This window comes from Chrysemys picta, chromosome 1, assembly GCF_011386835.1.
Source record: "Chrysemys picta bellii isolate R12L10 chromosome 1, ASM1138683v2, whole genome shotgun sequence".
Lineage (NCBI taxonomy): Eukaryota > Metazoa > Chordata > Testudines > Emydidae > Chrysemys > Chrysemys picta.
In genome coordinates this window covers 142,626,543-142,649,955 of record NC_088791.1, presented here as the reverse complement: position 1 = coordinate 142,649,955, position 23,413 = coordinate 142,626,543, and the positions used below count along the sequence as shown (strand labels likewise).

At 47.5% G+C, this 23,413-nt stretch overlaps 1 protein-coding gene across 1 annotated transcript in view; it reads left to right on the top strand.

Moving 5' to 3' along the window:
* CLCN1 (chloride voltage-gated channel 1) overlaps positions 1-23,413 on the top strand; it is a 66,742-nt gene that overhangs the window by 26,020 nt on the left and 17,309 nt on the right. Inside the window, exons 9-18 of the mRNA XM_065566782.1 lie at positions 5,256-5,340; positions 11,189-11,290; positions 14,463-14,547; positions 15,046-15,195; positions 17,295-17,364; positions 18,879-18,989; positions 19,085-19,298; positions 19,709-19,842; positions 20,857-21,083; positions 21,497-21,602. Coding sequence (XP_065422854.1) covers positions 5,256-5,340; positions 11,189-11,290; positions 14,463-14,547; positions 15,046-15,195; positions 17,295-17,364; positions 18,879-18,989; positions 19,085-19,298; positions 19,709-19,842; positions 20,857-21,083; positions 21,497-21,602 — 1,284 coding nt within the window. The remainder of the gene's footprint in view (positions 1-5,255; positions 5,341-11,188; positions 11,291-14,462; positions 14,548-15,045; positions 15,196-17,294; positions 17,365-18,878; positions 18,990-19,084; positions 19,299-19,708; positions 19,843-20,856; positions 21,084-21,496; positions 21,603-23,413) is intronic.

Genomic DNA, 23,413 nt, shown 5'->3' with positions numbered 1-23,413 from the left:
TTCAGGCCCCAGACAGAACTTTTGAAGGTGCGGTCGAGGACGGCGCCCCAGTCATCCCACAGGATCCAGCCCCATCCTTTCGGGATCGCCTTTCCCATTTCCACCGGACCTGGTCCCTTATAACTTCGGACCGTTGGGTCCTTCGCACGGTGGACAGGGGATATGCTATCCAGTTTTCTTCAATCCCCCCCTCCTCCCCCCCTTCCCCGTCCCTCTTCAGGGACCCTTCTCACGAGCAACTTCTTATACAGGAAGTTTCCACGCTCCTTGCTATGGGGGCCATAGAGGAGGTTCCAGTGGAGTTAAGGGGCAGGGGATTCTATTCCCGTTACTTCCTCATTCCCAAGTCCAAAGGAGGTCTGCGACCCATCTTGGACTTGCGCGGACTCAACAAATTCATAGTAAAGTTGAAGTTCCGCATGGTCTCTTTGGGAGCCATTATCCCTTCCCTCGATCCTGGAGACTGGTTCGCCGCCCTCGACATAAAAGATGCATACTTTCACATAGCAATTTACCCGCCTCACAGACGCTTCCTGCGGTTCGTGGTAAGCAAGGTGCACTACCAATTTGCAGTCCTTCCCTTCGGCCTATCCTCGGCCCCAAGGGTGTTCACGAAATGTATGGCTGTCGTGGCAGCGTACCTTCGTCGGCAAGGGATAGAGGTGTTCCCGTACCTAGACGACTGGCTGGTACGCGGTCGCACCAAAGAACAAGTTCGAGATCACGTCCACATAATAGTGCACACATTCAACAAGTTGGGTATCCTACTCAACAAGGACAAATCCACTCTAGAACCTACCCAGAGAATAGAATTCATCGGCGCGGTTCTAGACTCCAGACGTGCACAAGCCATCCTGCCAGACAATCGCTTTTGCACCATCACGAGCCTCATTCAAGGACTCAAGGCCTTCCCAACTACCACGGTGAGGTCGTGCCTCACCCTGTTGGGTCACATGGCTTCCTGCACGTACGTAACCAGGCATGCCAGACTTCGGCTTCGCCCACTCCAGACCTGGGTGTCATCAAGATACCGCCCACATCGGGACAGCCTGAACATGGTGGTCACGGTCCCGAACTCGGTCCTGACCTCCCTCACATGGTGGCTAGACCACAAGGTGGTTTGCGAGGGGATGCCGTTTCACGCCCCACAACCCTCTCTGCACCTGGTCACAGACGCTTCATCCCTGGGTTGGGGCGCCCATCTCAACGAACACCATACCCAGGGCCTGTGGACTGCACCCCAGATAGCCCTGCACATCAATGTTCGGGAACTGATGGCGGTGCGCCTGGCGTGCCAGGCATTTCTCAATCTCCTACGTGGCCGCTGTGTGTTAGTTCTCATCGACAACACCACCGCCATGTTTTACATCAACAAGCAAGGAGGAGCACGTTCGTCAATGCTATGCCAAGAGGCCATTCGTCTGTGGGACTTCTGCATCGCCCACTCAATCCATCTCACGGCATCGTTCCTCCCTGGAGTCCAGAACACTCTGGCGGACCGACTCAGCAGGTCCTTTCAAACACACGAGTGGTCTATCCGTCCGGACATCATACATTCCGTTTTCCAGAACTGGGGGTTTCCCCAGATAGACCTGTTTGCATCTCGAGACAACAGGAAGTGCCACGTGTTCTGCTCCCTGCAAGGTCGAGCTCCGGGCTCCCTCTCGGACGCGTTTCTCCTTCCCTGGAAGGACCACCTGTTTTATGCCTTCCCTCCGTTTCCTCTGGTCCACAAGGTACTGCTCAAATTGCGCAGAGACCAGGCACAGGTGATTCTGATCGCCCCAGCGTGGCCGAGACAACATTGGTACACCACGCTGTTGGAGCTCTCGGTTCAGACACCGATCCCGCTTCCATTGTGCCCGGACCTCATCTCTCAGGACCACGGCCGCCTGCGTCACCCCGACCTGCAATCACTCCACCTCACGGCGTGGCTGCTCCATGGTTCACCCAGGCAGAGCAGCAGTGCTCGCACTCTGTCCAACAGATTCTGCTGAGCAGTAGGAAGCCCTCAACACGGACCACATACTTGGCCAAGTGGAAGCGGTTCTCCTGTTGGTGCGAACAACGAGCCACGTCCCCGTTGCAGGCACCTATTCCTCTCATTTTGGAATATCTCCTCTCCCTAAAACAGCAGGGGTTGGCGATATCTTCAATTAGAGTTCACCTGGCCGCTATATCGGCCTTTCACCCAGGGGAACTTGCATCCTCGGTATTCTCTAACCCGATGGTCGTTAGATTCCTCAAGGGCTTAGACCGGACGTACCCACAACAACGTCAGCCCGTTCCGACGTGGGACCTCAACCTGGTTCTCTCCAAGCTCACAGGTCCTCCATTCGAGCCACTGGCCACCTGTTCGCTTCTGTACCTATCCTGGAAGACAGCCTTCCTCGTAGCCATCACCTCAGCAAGGCGCGTTTCTGAACTCAGGGCGCTTACATCCGAGCCCCCTTACACGGTTTTCCATAAGGATAAAGTGCAGCTTCGTCCACATCCTGCCTTTCTCCCTAAGGTGGTTTCTCCTTTTCATATCAACCAGGATATATTTCTCCCGGTCTTTCATCCTAAACCACATGCTACTCGCCAGGATCAACGTTTGCATTCTCTGGACGTACGCAGGGCCCTGGCCTTCTATATTGACCGCACAAGGCACTTTAGAAAGACGACGCAACTCTTCGTTGCAGTGGCCGACCGAATGAAAGGCTCACCGGTCTCCTCACAACGCCTATCCTCCTGGATTACGTCTTGCATCCGGACTTGCTATGACCTGGCAGGTGTCTCAGCACCGCACCTCACCGCTCACTCCACGAGGGCCCAAGCTTCCTCGACTGCTTTCCTGGCGCAAGTTCCGATCCAGGACATCTGTAGAGCGGCGGTTTGGTCATCAGTCCACACGTTTACAGCTCACTATGCACTAGTGCAGCAGTCCAGGGACGATGCTGCCTTCGGATCAGCGGTTTTGCACACAGCAATGTCTCACTCCGACCCCACCACCTAAGTTGGGCTTGGGAGTCACCTAATGGAATGGATATGAGCAAGCACTCGAAGAAGAAAAGACGGTTACTCACCGTTGTAACTGTTGTTCTTCGAGATGTGTTGCTCATATCCATTCCAAACCCGCCCCCCGTCCCCACTGTCGGAGTAGCCGGCAAGAAGGAACTGAGGGGGCGCCGGGTCGGCTGGGGTATATATTCAGCGCCATGAAGGCGCCACTCTAGGGGGCTCCACAGCCGACCCGCCGGTGTTGCTAGGGTAAAAATCTTCCGACGATCGTGCACGCGGCGCGCACACACCTAATGGAATGGATATGAGCAACACATCTCGAAGAACAACAGTTACAACGGTGAGTAACCGTCTTTTCCAGCACCTCTTCTCTGACACCTCAATCTCTGAGACCTCATCTCTAATGCTAGGAAAGAGCAGGTCAGGGTCAAAATCTCCCCAACATTCTCAGTAGCAAAGACAGATGCATCTTACCTTCTCAGCCAAGTCTTCCTTAATTTCTTCCTTTAACTCCTGGGGGTGAGCCATGGGACCCACCAATTCTTTCTCCAGTTTTCTGCTTCCCATATACTGGTTTTTACACCTTCAGCTATTCGCTCTTCGAACTCCATTTTGGCCCTTCTAATTTCCCTCCCACTTAATGCCTGCTATAGTTTGTTTTCCTGTTTACTGGCTTCACTAGGTCAGATTTTCAAATTTTGAAGGATTTTTGTTTGGCTTGAATAGGCTCTCAAGCCTTGCCTGAAGCTATATTTGTTTACTCTTTGCCTTCCTGGTTGTCTTTTTGTTCAGTGGTGCACATGTCTTCTGAGAGTACTATTGTTTCTTTAAATTGCATCCATTCCACCTGGAGGGCTTTTACTTCTTTTACTTTCAACTTTAGGGCCTTTTGACTAACCATCTCATTTATTGAAGTCTCCCTTTTTAAAGTTTAGTGTCACTTTTTGGTACCTTACTTGCCCCTGAGATGTTGAGCCTTATACTGTGGTCACTGTTACTTAGTGACTCAGCTACTGTCACTTTTTGAATTAGCAACTCTGTTTCATAAGAGTAAGCTGGGAATAACCTCTCTTCACTTGTGGTCTAGAACTAACTGTTCCAAGAAGCAATCACCCCAGAGTCAAGAAATTGTTTCTCTAAATTTGGTCATGTTGTGCTGTTTGACCAGTTTTTATTGTAGGTAGCTAAAGTCCCCCCATTATCACCATTTATTAGGTTTTCCTGTCTCTGATCTCTCTCCACATTGTGCACTCAATTTCCTTTGCTTGATCAGGAGGTCAGTAGTACATTCTTACATTTTGGGATTTGTATCCCTAGAGATTTAGCTGTGTGATTCTGTCCACTCTACATTTGTATCTCACCAGATTCTATGGAAACCTTTAGACATAAAGCTACTCCCCCACCTCTTCAGCCTAGTTTGCCTTTCCTGTACAGTTTATAACCAGATATTGCAGTATCACATGAATTTTTGTCATTCCAACATGTTTCCATAAAGCCTATTGTATCAAAATCCTCATCGGCTGCAAGACCTTCTTAGTTCACTGATTCTAGCTTTTGAACGTTTTGCATTAGTACCAGTATACAGATATCTATAGTTTTAACTCTTGGGAAGGTGATTCCAAGGGAAGAGGTGGAAACCCCATCACTTGAGTCATTTAAAACTAAAGTGGAACGCAGTGAGGGTTGGGGACCAGAAGGGTAGGAAGGGGCTGGTGGATACGATGGGACCTAATTGGTCTCTTCCCTTTCTGATTTCAATGACTGTGATAATTCCTTCTGTACCTCTTATGAGAACTGGGTAAATGCAGTTCCCAGAGAGGAGCCCAGCTTTGTCCCCATGAGGTGATCTTGTCAGTTTGTGACAGGGATGATCTTATCAGGGGCTGACTGAGATACAGTGAATAGAAAGGAAAATTCTCATTTATCTTCTGAGGATAAGAAACTATTCCCAAGCAGAAAACTTTGACAAACTGAAGCTAGATTGAAAGTACATCTCTTCCATTAACCCTCTACCCTCCCTCTCCACACAAATTAAAAAAACATTAAGGGTGCAAACTGAAGCACTCAAAATGCAGGAAATGCCCAAGTTAAAGCTGTCTGCACACACTTAATTTGGCGTGTGCATTGCCATGCAGTCTTTAATTACCCAAGCCCATGCTGCTATTTCCCCACAGATCATTCAGTAATGCAGACTGGACTTTCTCACCCTTTTTTCCCCCTTCCCATCTCTTGCTCTCTCTTCTCTCACACAGTCACCATCACGGCCCTGTTCAGAACTAACTTTCGAATGGATTTCCCCTTTGATCTGCAGGAGCTGCCAGCCTTTGCTGTGATAGGGTAAGTCCAAAGGGACTCAACAAATTGCAGTGCTAAACTGATATCAAGCGGACTCCATTGCAAATCTTCACTTAAAATGGAGTGACAGTCTGTTTAGATCATAGAACTCTTTCTGGAGACTTGCCCTTAGAGATATTGCAACACAACCACTTTTGAGTGATCATGGAAACCCAGTCCCAGTTCTTTGACTGTTTACAGGGTCTGAATCCAGAGCCCATTCAAAGAACGCAGAAATCCAGTTCACGTTCTTCACCTTCTTTTGGGAGGCTGCACCAAAATCCATTCTAGGGGATTACAGAACTGCAGTGGGATTTTCAAAATCACCTAATGTCTGCACTTCAAGCTGGAGGTGTACCTCCTGCTAGTGTAAGGGGACTGTTTTATTAACTTCAGTGGGGGTGTTTTGGTTGGCTAGCTCCCAGTACCAAGAGGGGAAGGGTCAATGGGAAATCAGGACCCTAAAACTGACAGTCCCCAGGAACAATGGGGAGAGGCCAGTTCTCCAGGTCAGCCTGATTGATAGGGTGGGCAAGCTAATCAGGGAGTCAGGATGCCAGGGGGGTCCCGTCCTCTGTGTGAGCTGGAATTGCCTGGGTCAGACAGAGTGGGGCGGAGCTAAGGAAAGAGCAGACCCTGTGCTGGGAGCAGGGCTGCAGCCACAGAACCAGAGACATAGCCCAGGGAGAGCAGATCCTGTGCTCCGAGCAGGGCTGCAGCCACAGAGCCAGAGAAGCAGCCCAGGGGGCTGGAGGCAGAGCAGCTGCATCAGTGCTGAGGCAGAGTGGAGCCAGAGCTAAAACAGTGGAGCTGGGGCTGGAGCTGGAGCAGTCTGAAGCCGGGTGTGGTGAGCAACTGAGGCCAGCCAAGGAGGGACCCTGGGCAAAGGGCCCAGCGCAGATAAACACCCCCAACCAAGGGTACTTGCAGGCCAGACTAGGAGGGGGATCTTAACCCGAGGGGGGCTGACGCAGGGAAGAAGGGTCCCACCACCCAAAGCCCGGAGGTATGTGGCCACCACCAAAGCAAGTGTCCAACCCCCAGCATCCCTGCAGCACAACCAGGGTCTGAGAAGGAGGCCTGGGACCTACAAGAAACAGACTGTAAACTGACATTCCAGAGGCACTGTTTGTAATGTTCCCTGCCACAGAGCGGGGTAATGTGTTTTCCTTTAACCTTTACCATTTTTCCTTATTCCTTTTTAAATTAATTGCTGATTAAATGAATTGTATTTGCTTTAAATTGTATGTAATGATCAGTGGGTCAGGGAAATGTCCAGTGCAAAAAGAGTACCCTGAAGTGGGGACACCCTCGTCCCTGTCCTAGGTGTCCAGAGCAAGGTTACTTGTGGCACCTTAGAGACTAACAAATTTATTAGAGCATAAGCTTTCGTGGACTACAGCCCACTTCTTCGGATGCATATAGAATGGAACATATAATGAGGAGATATATATACACACATACAGAGAGCATAAACAGGTGGGAGTTGTCTTACCAACTCTGAGAGGCCAATTAATTAAGAGAAAAAAAACTTTTGAAGTGATAATCAAGCTAGCCGAGTACAGACAGTGTGATAAGAAGTGTGAGAGTACTTACAAGGGGAGATAGAGTCAATGTTTGTAATGGCTCAGCCATTCCCAGTCCTTATTCAAACCGGAGTTGATTGTGTCTAGTTTGCATATCAATTCTAGCTCTGCAGTCTCTCTTTGGAGTCTGTTTTTGAAGTTTTTCTGTTGTAATATAGCCACCCGCAGGTCTGTCACTGAATGACCAGACAGGTTAAAGTGTTCTTCCACTGGTTTTTGAGTATTTTGATTCCTGATGTCAGATTTGTGTCCATTAATTCTTTTGCGTAGAGACTGTCCGGTTTGGCCAATGTACATGGCAGAGGGGCATTGCTGGCACATGATGGCATATATCACATTGGTAGATGTGCAGGTGAACGAGCCCCTGATGGTATGGCTGATGTGATTAGGTCCTATGATGATGTCACTTGAATAGATATGTGGACAGAGTTGGCATCGGGGTTTGTTACAAGGATAGGTTCCTGGGTTAGTGGTTTTGTTCAGTGATGTGTGGTTGCTGGTGAGTATTTGCTTTAGGTTGGGGGGTTGTCTGTAAGCGAGGACAGGTCTGTCTCCCAAGATCTGTGAGAGTAAAGGATCATCTTTCAGGATAGGTTGTAGATCTCTGATGATGCGCTGGAGAGGTTTTAGTTGGGGGCTGAAGGTGACAGCTAGTGGTGTTCTGTTATTTTCTTTGTTGGGCCTGTCTTGTAGGAGGTGACTTCTGGGTACTCGTCTGGCTCTGTCAATCTGTTTTTTCACTTCAGCAGGTGGGTATTGTAGTTTTAAGAATGCTTGATAGAGATCTTGTAGGTGCTTGTCTCTATCCGAGGGATTGGAGCAAATGCGGTTATATCTTAGAGCTTGGCTGTAGACAATGGATCGTGTGGTGTGTCCTGGATGGAAGCTGGAGGCATGTAGGTAAGTGTAGCGGTCAGTAGGTTTCCGGTATAGGGTGGTATTGATGTGACCATCGCTTATTAGCACAGTAGTGTCCAGGAAATGGACCGCTTGTGTGGATTGATCTAGGCTGAGGTTGGGGAGTCCTCGAGGGCAGGCAGGCTTCTGGGTAAAGGAAGTGGGAGCGAGGACTCAGATCCTTCCACTAGCCAATTTCACCAGGGTAGTGGATAAGCCAGGAAAGTTCCCCACAGTAGGGGAACCATTCCCCCGCTTACACGAGCTCTGACTGAGCTAGCACACTAAAAATAGAGTGTAGCTGCAGGCACAAGCGATGGGAGGGGCTAGCTGCTTGAGTACGTATGTACCCATCTGAGATACTAGGCACATACTGGGGGCAGCTAGCCTCTCCTACTGCTCATGCCCGTCCATGCTGGAACTAGGGGTGCTGAAGTGGTTTCCATCATATACAGGGTTTACAGTTGGGTTCAATGGCTCTCAGCACCCACACTACACAAATTGTTCCAGCACCTCTGGCTGTGCCACTGTGGCAACACTCTATTTGTAGTGCACTAGCTCTGATATGTCTACCCAAGCTCGAATTTACACCTCCACCTCACAGTGTGGACATACCCATAGTGAGCTAGGAACACAAGTCCCACTGAAAGTCACTTAGGCACTTTTAAAAATCCCACTCATCCAGTTCGTTCTCCTGCTTCTAAGGCTGCCTTGCAAAGGTTCACTCACTTACTGACTGTAGGTGAGTCCATTTGTTTGGGTGGGCAAGGGGAAATTGGCTCTTTAACTTTGAAACTGTAGGACTGTGACAGCTCCTGCAGCTGCCTTTTGAGTGCTTCAGACTGTAGTTCTGTTCTTCTCCAGCACCACCCCTCTACTGGGAAAGGGGTGTACTGATGGGACACTAAAAAAAAACTTCTGAGGTTGAAAAGGAGTGTCAGAAATCACAGCGATGGGTGTGGTATAAAGGGAGACAACCACCTCCCCTGGAGGAAGCCAGGTGCCACCTTGGAACTCACAAGCACTCACAAACCTCATTGCAGCATAACCTTAATCCCCCACCCATTTATAAATGCATTCTCCCCACCCTAGCAAATTCCCATCTCCCCCTCTCTCTTCCTTTCCAGCCAGCATCTTTCCTCATTTTCAGGCAGCACAAAGAGACACAAGTCCAGGCAACATGGGTGAACAGATTTTGTTTTCCTGGGCTTGTAAATGTACAAGACTGTTCTAAGAGGAGCAACGCCTCCCCTCAGTGCCGGGGTGGTGGGGAGGAGAGCACAGAAATCCACTTCAGATTAGAGAGAGCACCGCCTGAGTCCACCACAGGGAATTTGTTTTCTATTAAAACCAGAAAATAAACAAATGTTACATACATAGTGTAGACAACACATGTGATTTTATTATGTCTCATGCTGTTTAGCACTTCTGTTAAAACATCAGGTCCTGGAGTTATATGATTTCACAAGATTTTCTGCTTTTATTGAAATACAGTAAGTTTCTAGCCATTGTGATTTCAAAGAAAAGCTTGAAAAGGCACCTGAGTATACATTGAAGGCTCCAAAACTGGAAGGCCAAGAAATACAGCTCCTCTGTTTATTGTTTTAAAATCTCATGATTTTTAAGCCAATCTCAAGATTTTTGGGGCCTAACTCATGAGTTTTGAGTGCTTGGGGTTAGCAGTAAGATTACATTTTCCTTGTCGCTATACCCAGAAAATATTTTAGAGCTTGGTTAAAGGTCTGGTTGTAAAAATATTTCTCTCTTGAGTAAAGGCAGCTGGTCAACATTTTCAGAACAAAACACTTTTTAATTGAAAAATGGTCTTATTTTAAAAATGAACATTTTGGTGAAAGTTTACTGATTAGGGTTTTTCTTCTTTTGAAAAATATGGACAGACGCTGTATGTGAAACACTCGGTTGCTGGTGTTTTTGTCTTTATTTTGTGTAGGGCTGTTGGTGTTTGTGGTGTGGCAGGTGTGGCCCGTGCAGCTTGGCCAGAGGTTCTTTGTGGCCTGAGAGGCCCAGTGGTTAGTTGTGGGTGATTTTTGTTCCCATTGCCAGTTTTGATTGGTGGGGCCAGTCACATAGCTGGAATTTTTCAAAATGACACATATCTTTTTGTCATTTTTCAATTTTGAAATAAAAAATAATATTTTGGAATGACTGAGTTGGAAATTAAAAAGACAAAAAATTCTATAGAAAATTTCATAAAATGAAAAATTCATCAATTTTAAAAATGCATGCAATGAAAAGTGAGTTCTTGACAATATCTTTTGGCAATGAATTCCCCAGCTTAATTATGTGCTGTGAAAACAGTATTTTCTTTTATCAGTTTCCAGTGTGTTGCCTTTTAACTTCATTGGGTGAATGAGATGCAACCCTGTCTATCAGGTTACATTCCCTGGTCCTGATTACAGCAGGTAGTACAGAGGCCAATGCTAGCACAGAGAGTCGGTCACACTTTTTGGTTAAATAATGAATAATTAGAAACATAGGCTTCAGTTCAGCAAAGCACGTAAGCATGTGCTTACTTTTAAGCACATGAGTGGTACCATTACTTTGCTGAATCAGTGCCAGAGTCCCCGTATACTCAATATGATTGTATTTCCTGGTCCAATCTTCTGGCCAGACTGGTCCTCCACCTTGGCCCGGATCCCCTCTTTCATCCCCCAGTTAGATCTATCAAACTCTCATAGTTTCTTACACCTCTCCCATCACCCTGGTCTCTGAGCAACTAGTTGGTTGCTTGTACACATAGCTACAGTGTGGTTGGTCTCCATCTTGGTAAATGCCAAATGGAATCTCTGACAAGTCTTATATTCCACTGTTGAGCAAAAGCGGTATCCTCTTCATTGCATTGGATCCCTGCAACCAACGTAACACAGACTGACTCTGGGTTTTTTCCATGGGGCAGTGGGGTGTGTGTGCCTCCAGAAAGCATCTTTGGAAGCCTCTGTAACAGATGGCACCCTCCCAAAAAATAAATAAAAAGCTGGAAAGCAGCAGACAAAAGACTGGAACACCCTTGGGAGGTTCCTGTGCCACACAGGGCTGGACATCCCCTTCTAACACATATTCTGGATTCCCTTTTGGACATGGGAATGTTTAAGATATAAAGTGGGGGAGAAGGGGGTTCAAATACATTTTTTTTCCCTTTACCAGAAACCCCAGTGACATCAGTAAGTGGCTGCTCTGACTGAGATACGCAGCCTTAGGTGCAAACTTTGATTCTGCCCATTTGTTGCCATTTAAAAGGCTAGGTGAATATCTATATGTGAAAAATACTTAGGCTTTATTCCCTGGTGGATAAATGGCATTTTGTGGATTGTGCTTCATGTCTTTTTATTTCATTTTCTCCACTTTAGGATCTGTTGTGGGTTCCTTGGAGCCTTTTTCGTTTACCTCAATCGCCAGGTGGTTCTGTGTGTCCGACGGCATACGGCTCTGAGCCAATTTCTCACCAAATAGTGAGTGTGCTTGAGCAGCAGTATTCTGCCTTAGAGGCCATTACCCTTCCTGACACTGGATAATACCTGTGGAGTTAGGTGCTACTCAATTATCAGAATCTGGCCCCAAGAGTCTAATTCAAGGGTGGGCAAACTTTTTGGCCCGAGGGCCACATGGGGGTTGCGCAACTGTATGGAGGGCCAGGTAGGGAAGGCTGTGCCTCCCCAAACAGCCCCCTATCCGCCCCCTCCCACTTCCTGCCCCCTGACTGCCCCCCTCAGAACCCCCAACCCATCCAACCCCCCCTTGCTCCTTGTCCCCTGACTGCCCCGTCCCGGGACACTCACCCCCTATCCAACCCCCCTGCTCCCTGTCCCCTGACTGCCTCCCGACCCCTATCTACATCCCCACCCCCTGACAGGCCCCCCGGGACTCCCACTCCCAACCCTCCCTGTTCCCTATCCCCTGACTGCCCCCCCAGAACCTCCGCCCCATCCAACCGTCCCCTCCTCCCTGACTGCCCCCCAGGATTTCCCGCTCCCTTACCCAACCCCCCGCTCCCGGCCCCCTTACCAGCAGCAGGAGCTCACAGCCACGACACCTGGCTAGAGCCAGCTGCTCTACCTATGCTGACCAGCAGGAGTGGAGGGCCAGAGCACGGCCCGTGCAGTGGCATGGCTGCGGGGAAGGGGAGATAGCGGGGGAGGGGCCAGGAACTAGGCTCCCCGGCCGGGAGCTCAGGGGCCGGACAGGACGATCCCGCGGGCTGGATGTGGCCTGCGGGCCGTAGTTTGCCCATGTCTGGTCTAATTCATATTAAGATATTTTTATCTGCAGGGAAGAAAATCTCTTCTGGGCTGAACTTTTGTCTTTACAAGCCATAAACAGCTTCTTGGTCCAGGAGAGACAGTCTAACATCTCCCTGCAATTTTTATTAGGAGGAGAAAATATAACTGGTTAGACAGGAAATGTTCTTAAAGTAGAAAATCAATAATTTCTTCATAAGAGCCACAGTTTATTTTTTGAATATATCAAAGAGAAAATGCCAGTTGATATCTGACCCAGTATATCAGTTTTGTAAAACAAACATTTATAAAATTAGGGCTGACAGAAATATTTCCACGTTCTTGGTCCCGGCTGAAAGATATATTTAAAGGAAAGATAACAAAGAGCTTTAAATAATCAGAGGGGTAGCCGTGTTAGTCTGGATCTGTAAAAAGCGACCAAGTGTCCTGTGGCACCTTATAGACTAACAGAAGTAATACAGCATAAGCTTTCGTGGGTGAATACCCACTTCGTCAGACGCATGTGGTGGAAATTTCCAGAGGCAGGTATAAATATGCAGGCAAGAATCAGTCTAGAGATAACGAGGTTGGTTCAGTCAGGGAGGATGAGGCCCTCTTCTAGCAGTTGAGGTGTGAAGGGAGGAGAAACTGCTTTTGTAGTTGATTAGCCATTCACAGTCTTTGTTTAATCCTGAGCTGATGGTGTCAAATTTCAAATGAACTGAAGTTCAGCAGTTTCCTTTTATGTAGGGAATATGTAAAAAGTGACAAAGTGTCCTGTGAAAGGATAAATGGACACAAGTCAGATATTAGGAATGGGAATATACAAAAACCTGTAGGAGAACACTTCAACCTCCCTGGACACACAATAGCAGATTTAAAGGTAGCCGTCCTGCAGCAAAAAAACTTCAGGACCAGACTCCAAAGAGAAACTGCTGAACTTCAGTTCATTTGCAAATTTGATGCCATCAGCTCAGGATTAAATTTCCACCACATGCGTCTGATGAAGTGGGTATTCACCCACGAAAACCCATGCTCCAATACTTCTGTTAGTCTATAAGGTGCCACAGGACACTTTGTCGCTTTAAAATAATGACATTTGTGTAGGACATTTTGAAATATCTTTCATCTCTAATAAATCCTAAATTATTATTACCAACACAGAGAAAGAAACATGTCTGTTTGCAACATGTGGGTTTTAAGTGAGCATTGTTCCTTTAAAGAATAAATAAAATATTGTATTGCCTCCTAAAATTTTTAAGGGCCTTACCCTGTGAGTTGCTGAGTGGTCTCAAAAGCTAGCAATTTGCAGGTCTGAGTAGTGAGGAGCTCCTAGCTAAATGAAAATAGTGACATTTCCCTGTAAGTGTCAAAAGAACTGAATTCATAGAATATCAGGGTTAGAAGGGACCTCAGGATGTCATCTAGTCCAACCCCCTGACAGATTTTTGGCCCAGATCTCTAAATGGCCCCCTCAAGGATTGAATTCACAACCCCTGGGTTTAGCAGGCTAATGCTCAAACCACTGAGCTATCCCTCCCCCCAAGAGCTAGCCCATTAATGACGTGGAGGCCAAATCTTCTCTCGCTGATTCATTATGGTGCCTTTTGCTGGGTTACCATCAGAATAATTGAAAGTATGACAAAGTAAGCGTAAAAGGTGAGCAGAGCCTGAGAAGCACGTAGTTTAATTTATATTTGTGAACAACTTTTACATAGACTCATAGAGTTTAAGGCCAGAAGGGACCATTACATCATCTAGTTTGATCTCCTGTATATCACAGGCCATAGAATTTCACCCAGTTACTCCTGTATTGAGCCCAGTAACCTCTGTTTAATACTAAAAGCTGCATGGGAGGAATTCAGAAAAGTGTGATGAATAACAATATCTTGAACTGAAATAATATTTTTGCCTCAAAGGATTCCATTGCCTCAACTTTACATCTCAGCTAAGCAACATACTTCCCTTTAGTACCATACTAGGGCATTGGGATTAGTACTAATTCAGCGGGGAGAGCACCTACCCCACTCCCTGCTGCACAGCACGCCCTAGCACCACACTGGCACCTTGGGGTCAGTGCTGACTCAGAGGGGAGAGCATTCCCTAGTGAGTTATCCTCTGTAGTCTGTCTAGCACCTTAGTTGTTGACTCTTCTGCAAGCATTATGAACATAAGAACAGCCATACTGGGGCAGAACAATGGTCCATCTAGCCCAGTATCCTGTATTCCGACAATGGCCTGTGCCAGATGCTTCAGAAGGAGTGAACAGAACATTGCAAATTATTGAGTGATTTCCCAGGCCCACTCATGCTTGTATGATCTGACACAGTCACAGCCAAGGAAATAGGACTGCAGGAAAATGAACTGTAATATTGTGTTCAACTTCTTTCATTCTTTCTTGTTTCAGCCGCCTTGTATACCCAGGAGTAATAACCTTCCTGATAGCAACGGTGACCTTCCCGCCGGGGTTCGGGCAGTTCATGGCTGGAGAGGTGAGAGAAGTTATAAAGGAGTAAATGTGTAATTCTGAAAGAAACACATGTAACCGTCTCCCCAATCCCCAGATCAACAAACACACACCATGGTGAGTGAGAAGGACTCTGAGGTGTCCCCTTACTAAATCTCTCCTTGCTTCCTGCTCGGGAAGAGTTTGACCTCTCCTGGGCTGGAAGGAGAGATTTCTCTGAGAGTAATAATCTCCAAGCTCCCCTTCAGGCAGATCTGGGGAAGGTCCCTCCACTCCCACCTAGGGGGTTTAGTCAGGGAAATGTAACCCCTTGAACACTAGAGGAGATTAACTAGATTCTCCTCCATCCAAAGCCCTCTCTCTTTTCTGAGCAGGTTAAGGTTTAACTCTTCATATTCTAGAAGGAAATATCCAAAGAGAATCAAATGTGGGGATCCTCTCTGGTGGGGAACCTGTGTATAACATTGACCCTATTTAATCTTTTGAGAATCACTGACACTTTTTGTGCCTTCTTTCTTTGTAGTTGATGCCCAGGGAAGCCATCAGCTCCCTGTTTGATAATTACACCTGGGCAAAGCACATGGGGGACCCACAAATCCTAGGGAAATCTGCCATCTGGATCCACCCCAAAGTCAGTGTCTTTGTCATCATCCTACTCTTCTTTGTCATGAAGGTAGGAACCCCACCCATCCTGGACTGTCAGTGTGTCTCCCCTCTTGTGGGGCTCGGAGCTCTTGACACCACCCTTCTGTTTGTAAAGTGCTTTGAGATCTGCTGATGACAAAGTTCTACCTGAGAGAAGAGATTGAGACTGAAAGAGAAAAAGTCTCCAAAATAGGCACTAGCAAGAATGAGATTTTCTTACATAAAAATAGTGATGAGGACAAACTGTGTGTTATCCTGGGTGAAGGAAGAGAGACAGCATCCCCCAGATCAGGACTGGACAATAATGGCCAGTGGGCACAGGGGTCCCAATACACTATCCTTGGCAGACTGTATGTACTTCCAATGGACGCTAACAGGTTCTGTTTCTTTGGTAATGCTGGGATTGCTTGTCATGCAGATAAAGGGTTTTTTATTTGAACTGAGAGACGGTGGGCCATGGGGAGTAGCGGTGCAGTGTACATCTGATCTGCAATGCAAGAAACGTATCCTTCTAGAGTCATGTGAATGTTCCCATATAGTCTGATAGGTCATTCCTGCCTCTAGATTCTTTGCTGCTGTGACAAACTGCTAGAGTAGCTGTTTCAGGCTGCTTATTTTGCTGTTGGTTGTGTTAAAGAGGAGCAGGCTACGCAAAGAAGCCCTGCCTCTGTGGCTCTGGCCAAAGGTTGGGCTTGATCATGGGTGGCGCGTGAACCACCGGCTGGGGGAGGCTAGCCCAGCCCCAACCCTTCGGCCCGAGGCCCCGCCCCTTCCGCCCCCCTCCACCGCAGCCACCCGCCCCAGGCCCAAAGGAGTGCCGGGAGGGCAGGTGGCGCGGCCCCAGCCTCCCCAGCTGGAGCACTGGGGGCTGAAGGACTGGAGCCGCACACAGGGAGCAGTGGTAAGCAGGGGGTGGGGTCACACCTGGCTGTTTGGGGAGGCCAAAGCCTCTCCCAGTCTATGCAACCCGCCGCCCATGGGTCTGATTCTCCACTGCATTGAATCTTGGCCCCAATACTCAGCTGCATATGGGCTGAGTTTGGCACTACTCAGTGGAAAGGGAGCAGAGCTGGTTGTACTCCTCTGTTGCAGCTCCCCAGATTCTGGGAGCAGCCAAGACTCTGTGTTAGAGTAGCCACAGGGCTGCTGCCCATTGCAGCAGCCAAGAATAGCCAGAGTGTGGAGGTGCTCAGGCCATGGCTACTCTCCCCTAGCATGTCGCTACACTAGAAGCTGTAGAGTCTGCTGGCTCTTTACCACTTGGAGGTTCTCCGTCTGCTGGGGGTGTGGCTGGATCTACTGGCTTTATGGCCTTTTTACACCAACTACCCTGCACAAAGCTACCCTTGAAAGGCACTCAGCAACTACATGATGCAGAGTGTGTCACACCCACTCTCTGAAGCACTTACTGACTTTCAGCTCTCCTAGAGGAAATTCAAGGTGTTGCTCTCTGGATACCATAGAGATCGCCTCTCTCCCTAGGAACAGTACCACTTCAGCAGCTGAGATCTGCTGGGCCACACCTGCTGAGAATCCCTTGATGTGAGCTCTCAGGGGACGGGTGGCAGGGTTTTCTGAGGAGCCCTCAATGGTAGAATCCACCCACCCTTTTAATCTGATGAAGGACAAGTGTGCTGGCCATCAGGGCATGGGACAAGGCTGGTCTGTTTCCTGAGGAAGGTGACTGTGAGATCAGCTAGGGAGAGGTTTAGGGGTTCCCAGTTCCAGCATGATAGTTCGTTGTGGCTCTGCCAGAGGTTGTGGCCTGCACCATTTTATAAATAAGTAAAACTTCCTGCGCCAAGGGGGGACCCCATCTGTGTTGATCAAAGGGCAGGTAATTCTCCATGTTCATCCCATCCCTTATGGATTAGTTTCTCCACCAGCACAACAGTCCCTGGGAAGCTCTGTGCAGTAGACAGTCTCTGGCAGGTGTTGATGGTTTGCATGAATTTCTCCCACTCTCCTTTGCTCCCCACATTTCCAGCTGCCCTTGGCTTCCTTGTTGAGTCTGTCAGATTCCCCAAAAGACATTTCCTCATAAGAAGGCAGGCTGGAGGGTGTGGTGCAGTTGCAGGAGATGCTGTTACCACAGACTAACTATCACCCCATATCCCTCTGTTCTAGTTCTGGATGTCTGTCGTCGCCACTACCATGCCGATACCTTGTGGAGGCTTCATGCCTGTTTTTGTACTGGGTGAGTTTTAACCTCCTTCTTGGGCTTCTCAGAGAGAGAGAGAGAGAGAGAGAAATTATCATTGACAGGGAGACAGAGACAACAAGCTCACAATGGTGTTTCTAAGAGGGAATTCAGATCATGGCTCCCACAAGCTGTCTATGAGGAGCTTCATTAACAGTCCAGATACCCAGCCTCTGACCTTCTGCTCCTCTCCCTTTCTTCCCAAACTCACAAATGCTGATCTGGAAATTCCTGCAGTTTCTCCACATAATGGACTGCGCACTGCAAACAACAGACATAGTTACTAGATAAACCAGACATAGGGTCAGGACTTGAACCCTGACACTTCAGTTCCAAAATCTCATGTCCCTGCCTCTTGAGCTGAAGAAAAGCTCCCCTCACTGGTACCAATAGTAGGCCCCCTGTGGTCTCTGTGGCCCCAGCTATAAGACAGCAACATCAAGCCTTCACTCAGAACCAGTACGTTACAACCTCAGCCATGGATTATTAAGTGACTCATGACAAGTGGTTGATGACTGATTAATGATTGTTAATCCTAAAACAGAAAAAAATGTTAAAATGTCATTAGTATTGAGAGTACATATTAGTTCAGTAGAACCTCAGAGTTACGAACACCAGAGTTACAAACTGATCAATCAACCACACCCCTCATTTAGAACTGGAAGTACACAATAAGGCAGCAGCAAAAACAAAACAAAAACAAAAGCTAATACAATACAGTACTGTGTTAAAAGTAAACTACTAAAAAAAATGTTTAAAAAGGGAAAGCAGCATTTTTCTTCTGCTTATTAAAGTTTAAAGCTGTGTCAGAGAATAACGAGTCAATTCAGTTGTAAATTTTTAGAAGAACAATAATGTTTTATTCAGAGTTACGAACATTTCAGAGTTATGAATAACTTTCATTCCTGAGGTGTTCATAACTCTGAGGTTCTACTGTAATTTAGAGTAACGTTGTAATTATCCCAAAACCAAGCATTACAATGCCAGGAAATTCAGTTATGGTTGCACTTAAAAGATATCCAAACGTGTCTGGACATGCACAGTTTGGACACCCTTAACTTTGCACTATATGGACACCATTTAAAATATGATCCAAAAATCAGTTTCGTCCAGTCTGGGACCACAGACTTACAGTAATCATAATTGTATGGTCATTGCACGGTGTCACTACAGGGCAGAGTTAAGGTTATTGGGGTGGCTTAACTGTGCATTTTCAGACTTGAACATATTTGGATTTATTTTAAATGTAAACTTATCTCTGAATTTCCAGGATTTGTATTTCTGTGTTTTGGGATAAATACACCCTTCCTGGAGTGGTTTTTGCCCTTTTATTACTGATACAAAATCTCTATCTTAACTCCATCATAATATAGTTTTTGTTTTAACATATAAGCACTAGTAAATTACCAATGGCTTTTATCAGCAGAGATCACACACATTCCCTGCCCTGAAGAGCACAGACATTTTGGGTGGATAGGTGTTAACATGTGACTTCATGTGATGCTTTCCAGGGGCTGCATTTGGCCGTCTCGTTGGTGAAATCATGGCATCACTCTTCCCTGATGGGATCCTCTTTGATGGCATTGTTTACAAAATCTTACCTGGAGGATACGCCGTCATTGGTGAGTCTCCACGTCTTTCTTTTTTCTATCCCGACCTGCACGAATCCCTTGGTCCACCTGACACTGTCTTTCCTCTTCCCCCACAACTGGGAAAGGTGCAGCAGCCCTGACAGGAGCAGTGAGCCACACCGTCTCCACAGCAGTGATCTGCTTTGAGTTGACGGGTCAGATCTCCCACATCCTGCCCATGATGGTCGCTGTCATCCTTGCCAACATGGTGGCTCAGAGTTTGCAGCCCAGTCTCTATGACAGCATCATCCAGGTGAAGAAGCTGCCTTACCTGCCTGACCTGGACTGGAATTACATAAGGTGTGGTACCACCAGTGGGGATTGGGGAGAGGAGGGGAAACACAGCAGAAGAAATGGCAATGGGAAACCAAGGGGTATAGGCTAGGCCACAAAGAAATGGAGCAGGGATGGGGGGTGGCAGACACATAAATAGAGTGGGAGGAGGCTGTGAAACAGCAGGAGGGCAGTGGAGAAGGAGGGGCTCATCCATGATGGGAGGGAGCAGAACCTTGCCTGAGTGGAAACCCAGTTGGTTTGTGGATGGTCTCACTTCCCCTGTAGTTACTCCCACTTGCGAGTATGTATCTGGCTGTATAAAGCACACATCTGAAAGGAGCTCTTGTTTTGTTTTTTCCTTTTTGGGAAGTTTTTCTTTTAGACATATTTGAATGATATGTTAACCCCACTCTTTATTTTCTTTGTTCCTCTAGCAAATACAATATCTTTGTTGAGGATATTATGGTCTGTGATGTGAAATTCATCTCCTCTACTTGTACATACCAGGACCTGCAGACCCTGCTTCAGAGCACAACTGTCAAGACCTTGCCTCTAGTGGATTCACCAGGTAAGCAGTATGGGGAATCTGACCTTTTCTGAAGCTGGCCTTGGTTGAAAGAGTCTGTCTCCAGAGGTATGTAGTTTGGAAGATAGGGAACCAGTCTGGGAAACCAGAGATGTGACCCTAGCTCTGCTGCTGATTTGTTGTATGGCCTTGTCCAAAAAACCACCACCCTCTCCATTCCTCAGTTTCCCTATCTGTAAAATGGGAGCGATCATGCTCCTTATCCACATGGATAAAGTGTTTTGAGATCTTTCGATGAAGAGCATGATTAGTTTCCTGCTTTGGTTGGAATGGATGTCAATTGTCCATTGTGGTAGAGAGACAGGATTTGGCTGTAATGCCACACAGGGGGTTCTCTGCTGAGGCTGTTGGACAGATAGATCCTGTTGTTCTCTCTGGCTCTGTGGCTCCCAGATTGACAAACACCGCCTGTGCTGCCTTGTGTCACCACACCGGGATTCCCCTGTCGCGGAAGAGACTGGTGACTATAATATCTCTAGTTGTCTGAGACGGAAAAAACTCAGTCCTGAGCACTTTTGAGAGGAGGGGGTTGCAAGGAGGGTTTGGCAGCTGGAAGTGGGATAGGCATTTGTTGTGGGGGGTTGTGAGGGCAGCTTGGCAGGGTGGGGCACTGGGGAGTGAATGGTGAGGGCAGCAGGAGGGGGCAAGGAGACCATGGTAGGAAGGTTTGGCTGCAGGGATGGGTGTTGTATTTAAGAAGGCGGCTGATCTGATTTGTTGTCAGGCAGAGACAGGGCTCAGCAGCAATTCGGACTTGTGGGAGGTCAGTTGGCTGGGGTGTCATGTCAGGGCCATCTGTTGGGTAGCAGGAGGGAGAAGGAGTCAGGAGTATTTTGCAGAGGCCTTGAGCTGGGATGAGTGTGGGCTATGCATCCAGGGGAGGACCTCTCGCCACACCATCTTTGGAATCCTCAGGGCTAACGTGGCCAGTTTGGGCAGGGAGTGTTGGCTCACACACGTCCTTTGACTGGCTCCCCATGTTATCTCCTCCTGCAGAGTCCATGATCCTGCTGGGCTCAGTAGAGCGGTCGGAGCTGCAGGCCCTTCTCCAGAGGCATATTGGCCAGGAGCGGCGCCTGCGCATCATCAAAGAAATGGAGCAGAAGCTGGCTGAGGCGCCCTACGATGGGCACAGCAAAGGCCAGTGGGCAGCCATGCCCAGTTGGAAGCGCGAATCTTTTGCTTTCGTGGATGAGGATGAGGATGAAGAGGAGAAGGCTGAGGTAAGCGGGGGGGTGGGGGAGGAGGGAGAGAGACTGAGGTGGGGAGATGCAGGGGAGAGAGAGAGAGAGTGAGCCCTGGTCTAACTAGAAACTTATGTCTGTATAACTCTGTCACTCAGGGGTATGGAAAATCCACACCCCGGGTGACGCAGTTATACAGACTGAACTCCCAGTGTAAACAGTGCTATGTCCCTGGGAGGGATTCTCCCATCATTGGCATAGCTGCTGCTCTCAGGGAGATGGAGTACCTACACCGAGGGGAGAGCGTCTCCCGACAGTGTATGCAGCGTTGTCACTATGCGCTACAGCAGCACTTGTACGCGTACACGAGCCCTGAAGCAGAGAGGCACTGGGAAAGGGAGGGAAAGGAGCTATTCAGGATGATTCTTGTTTTATTTCCTTTCCTTTGGTAGCCACCTCAGCAACTCTCTCCTGCTCCCAGTCACCCTGAAGAACCCAATGGCCCAGTGGCTCCTCATAAACCAATGCCAGAAACATCGGGGCCCCAGGAAACCCCAGGTATGGTGACCTCCAGAGTGCCCCAGCTTGCCACATCCCAGTCAGCACTGGGAAAGCCACACTGCCTATTGCTTGTGTGAGTGTGAGGGGCTGAGGCTAGAAAATTTTCACAGGAAAAACTATTTCAACAAAACTGTTTTTTTTTTTTACCAAATTGTGTCAGTTTTGACAAAATTTACTACAGAAATTTTTTTCAAAAATTTTTTTTGTTTCATTTTGAATTTTTGTTTCAAATGTTATTTTTTTTATTTTTATATTATTTTTACTGTTTTATAGTGTGTTCTGACATGTCCATATGAATAGTACATATAATGCACTACTGTTATTGACATGTCATAATATGACATAATATAATAGAGGAACTATTTTATTTTTTAAAGCAGCACTTAATGATTTTTAACAATATTATGCACAACTACTACTGACATATCAGGAAGTAAGGTAAAAAATGCATACAAATGAAAAATAAAATAAAATTCAAAATGAAAGTTTGACATTTGAAATGAAGATTCACAGTTCCAAAACAAAAATCCAAAACTTTCTGAAATGCAGATTTTCCAAAATGGACGTTGTATAGACATTTGTTTCATGGGAAAAGCACACAAATTTTGAATATATTTGTTTTGTTCCAATTCAGAATGAAAACAAATTTAAAAATGTGGAAATTTCTTGCAAAATGAAAATTGTGAGGTTTGACCAGCTGTATCTGAGACCCTGTATCTGGGTGTATGAGTGATGTGGGGGAGGTGCTGGCTGCTGTGAGCTCATCTGCTCTCCTCATGTTAAGGGGATTGTGTTGAAATTACTCTCTGCAATGTGCCTTGTTACCATATACAAAAAGCATGTGGCTTCCTCTGTAGCCTTTCGTAGACTTGTGATGGTGTGAGCAGATCAGGCTTGCAAGTCTGGCTCCCTCACATTGCAGGACTCATCACACCGTCTTTCTCACTAATATCTCTTCTATCCAGCTCTAGAGAATCTGTCGTGAAGTTGCCGCCACCACCACTTGCCCACCCGCTCCACATTGTCCTGCATGTGGATACTCTTGTCCTGACATCTTACCCTACATTTTTATCCTTAGTAGCTTAGACTATCTCCTTAGTGCATCTCCTGAGGCTGAATATACACACATCTTTACTGATCCAGCTCCGTCCGTGGGGTGTATGTACAGTGACATATTGTCTTCCCCTGTTTGGAACCATATAAGCTGAGCTCTCCTGACTCTAGTCATGTCTCTCCTCTGATCCCTGAATCACTTTTGTTGCTCCATGATGTAGTTTCTCTCTGTGCCTCCTGAACTGCACACAGAGAGCCTAATGGTAGACAGCCCCTGAGGGTGAGCAAGGAAGACAGGGCTCTTGGCTAGTGCTTGTAGCCACCCAAAAGGGAAGAGGGGAGGTGGGACCATAGTCTCACTCTCCAGCCCACCCTGGCCAGTAGAGTTGGCTGGCCAGGGATGAGAGCACTTCCTCGCTGCACCCCTTTGGGGGTGTAGCATTGGGCACACTCCCCTTTCTGCAGCACCACCAATGTAGGCCAGTGCCTTTAAGGCACAATAGGGTCCCTTATATGCTAAGTGTGGTTGCAGAGCAGTATACCAGCTAATCCCCCTACTTACCAGATGGCAAAGGTCTATTTGTCTGGGGAATAGTCACCCCAAGAGAAATGGGGGTGGGGCATCGCTTGAGCTATTTTAAACAAGGCTAGACAAAGCCCTGCAGAATAGACTGCCATCCTGAGGTGGCGTGAGGAACAGGGGATGGAGCAGATGTACCCTAACAGGGCTTTCCCCTCTCTCATTTTTATTCCTG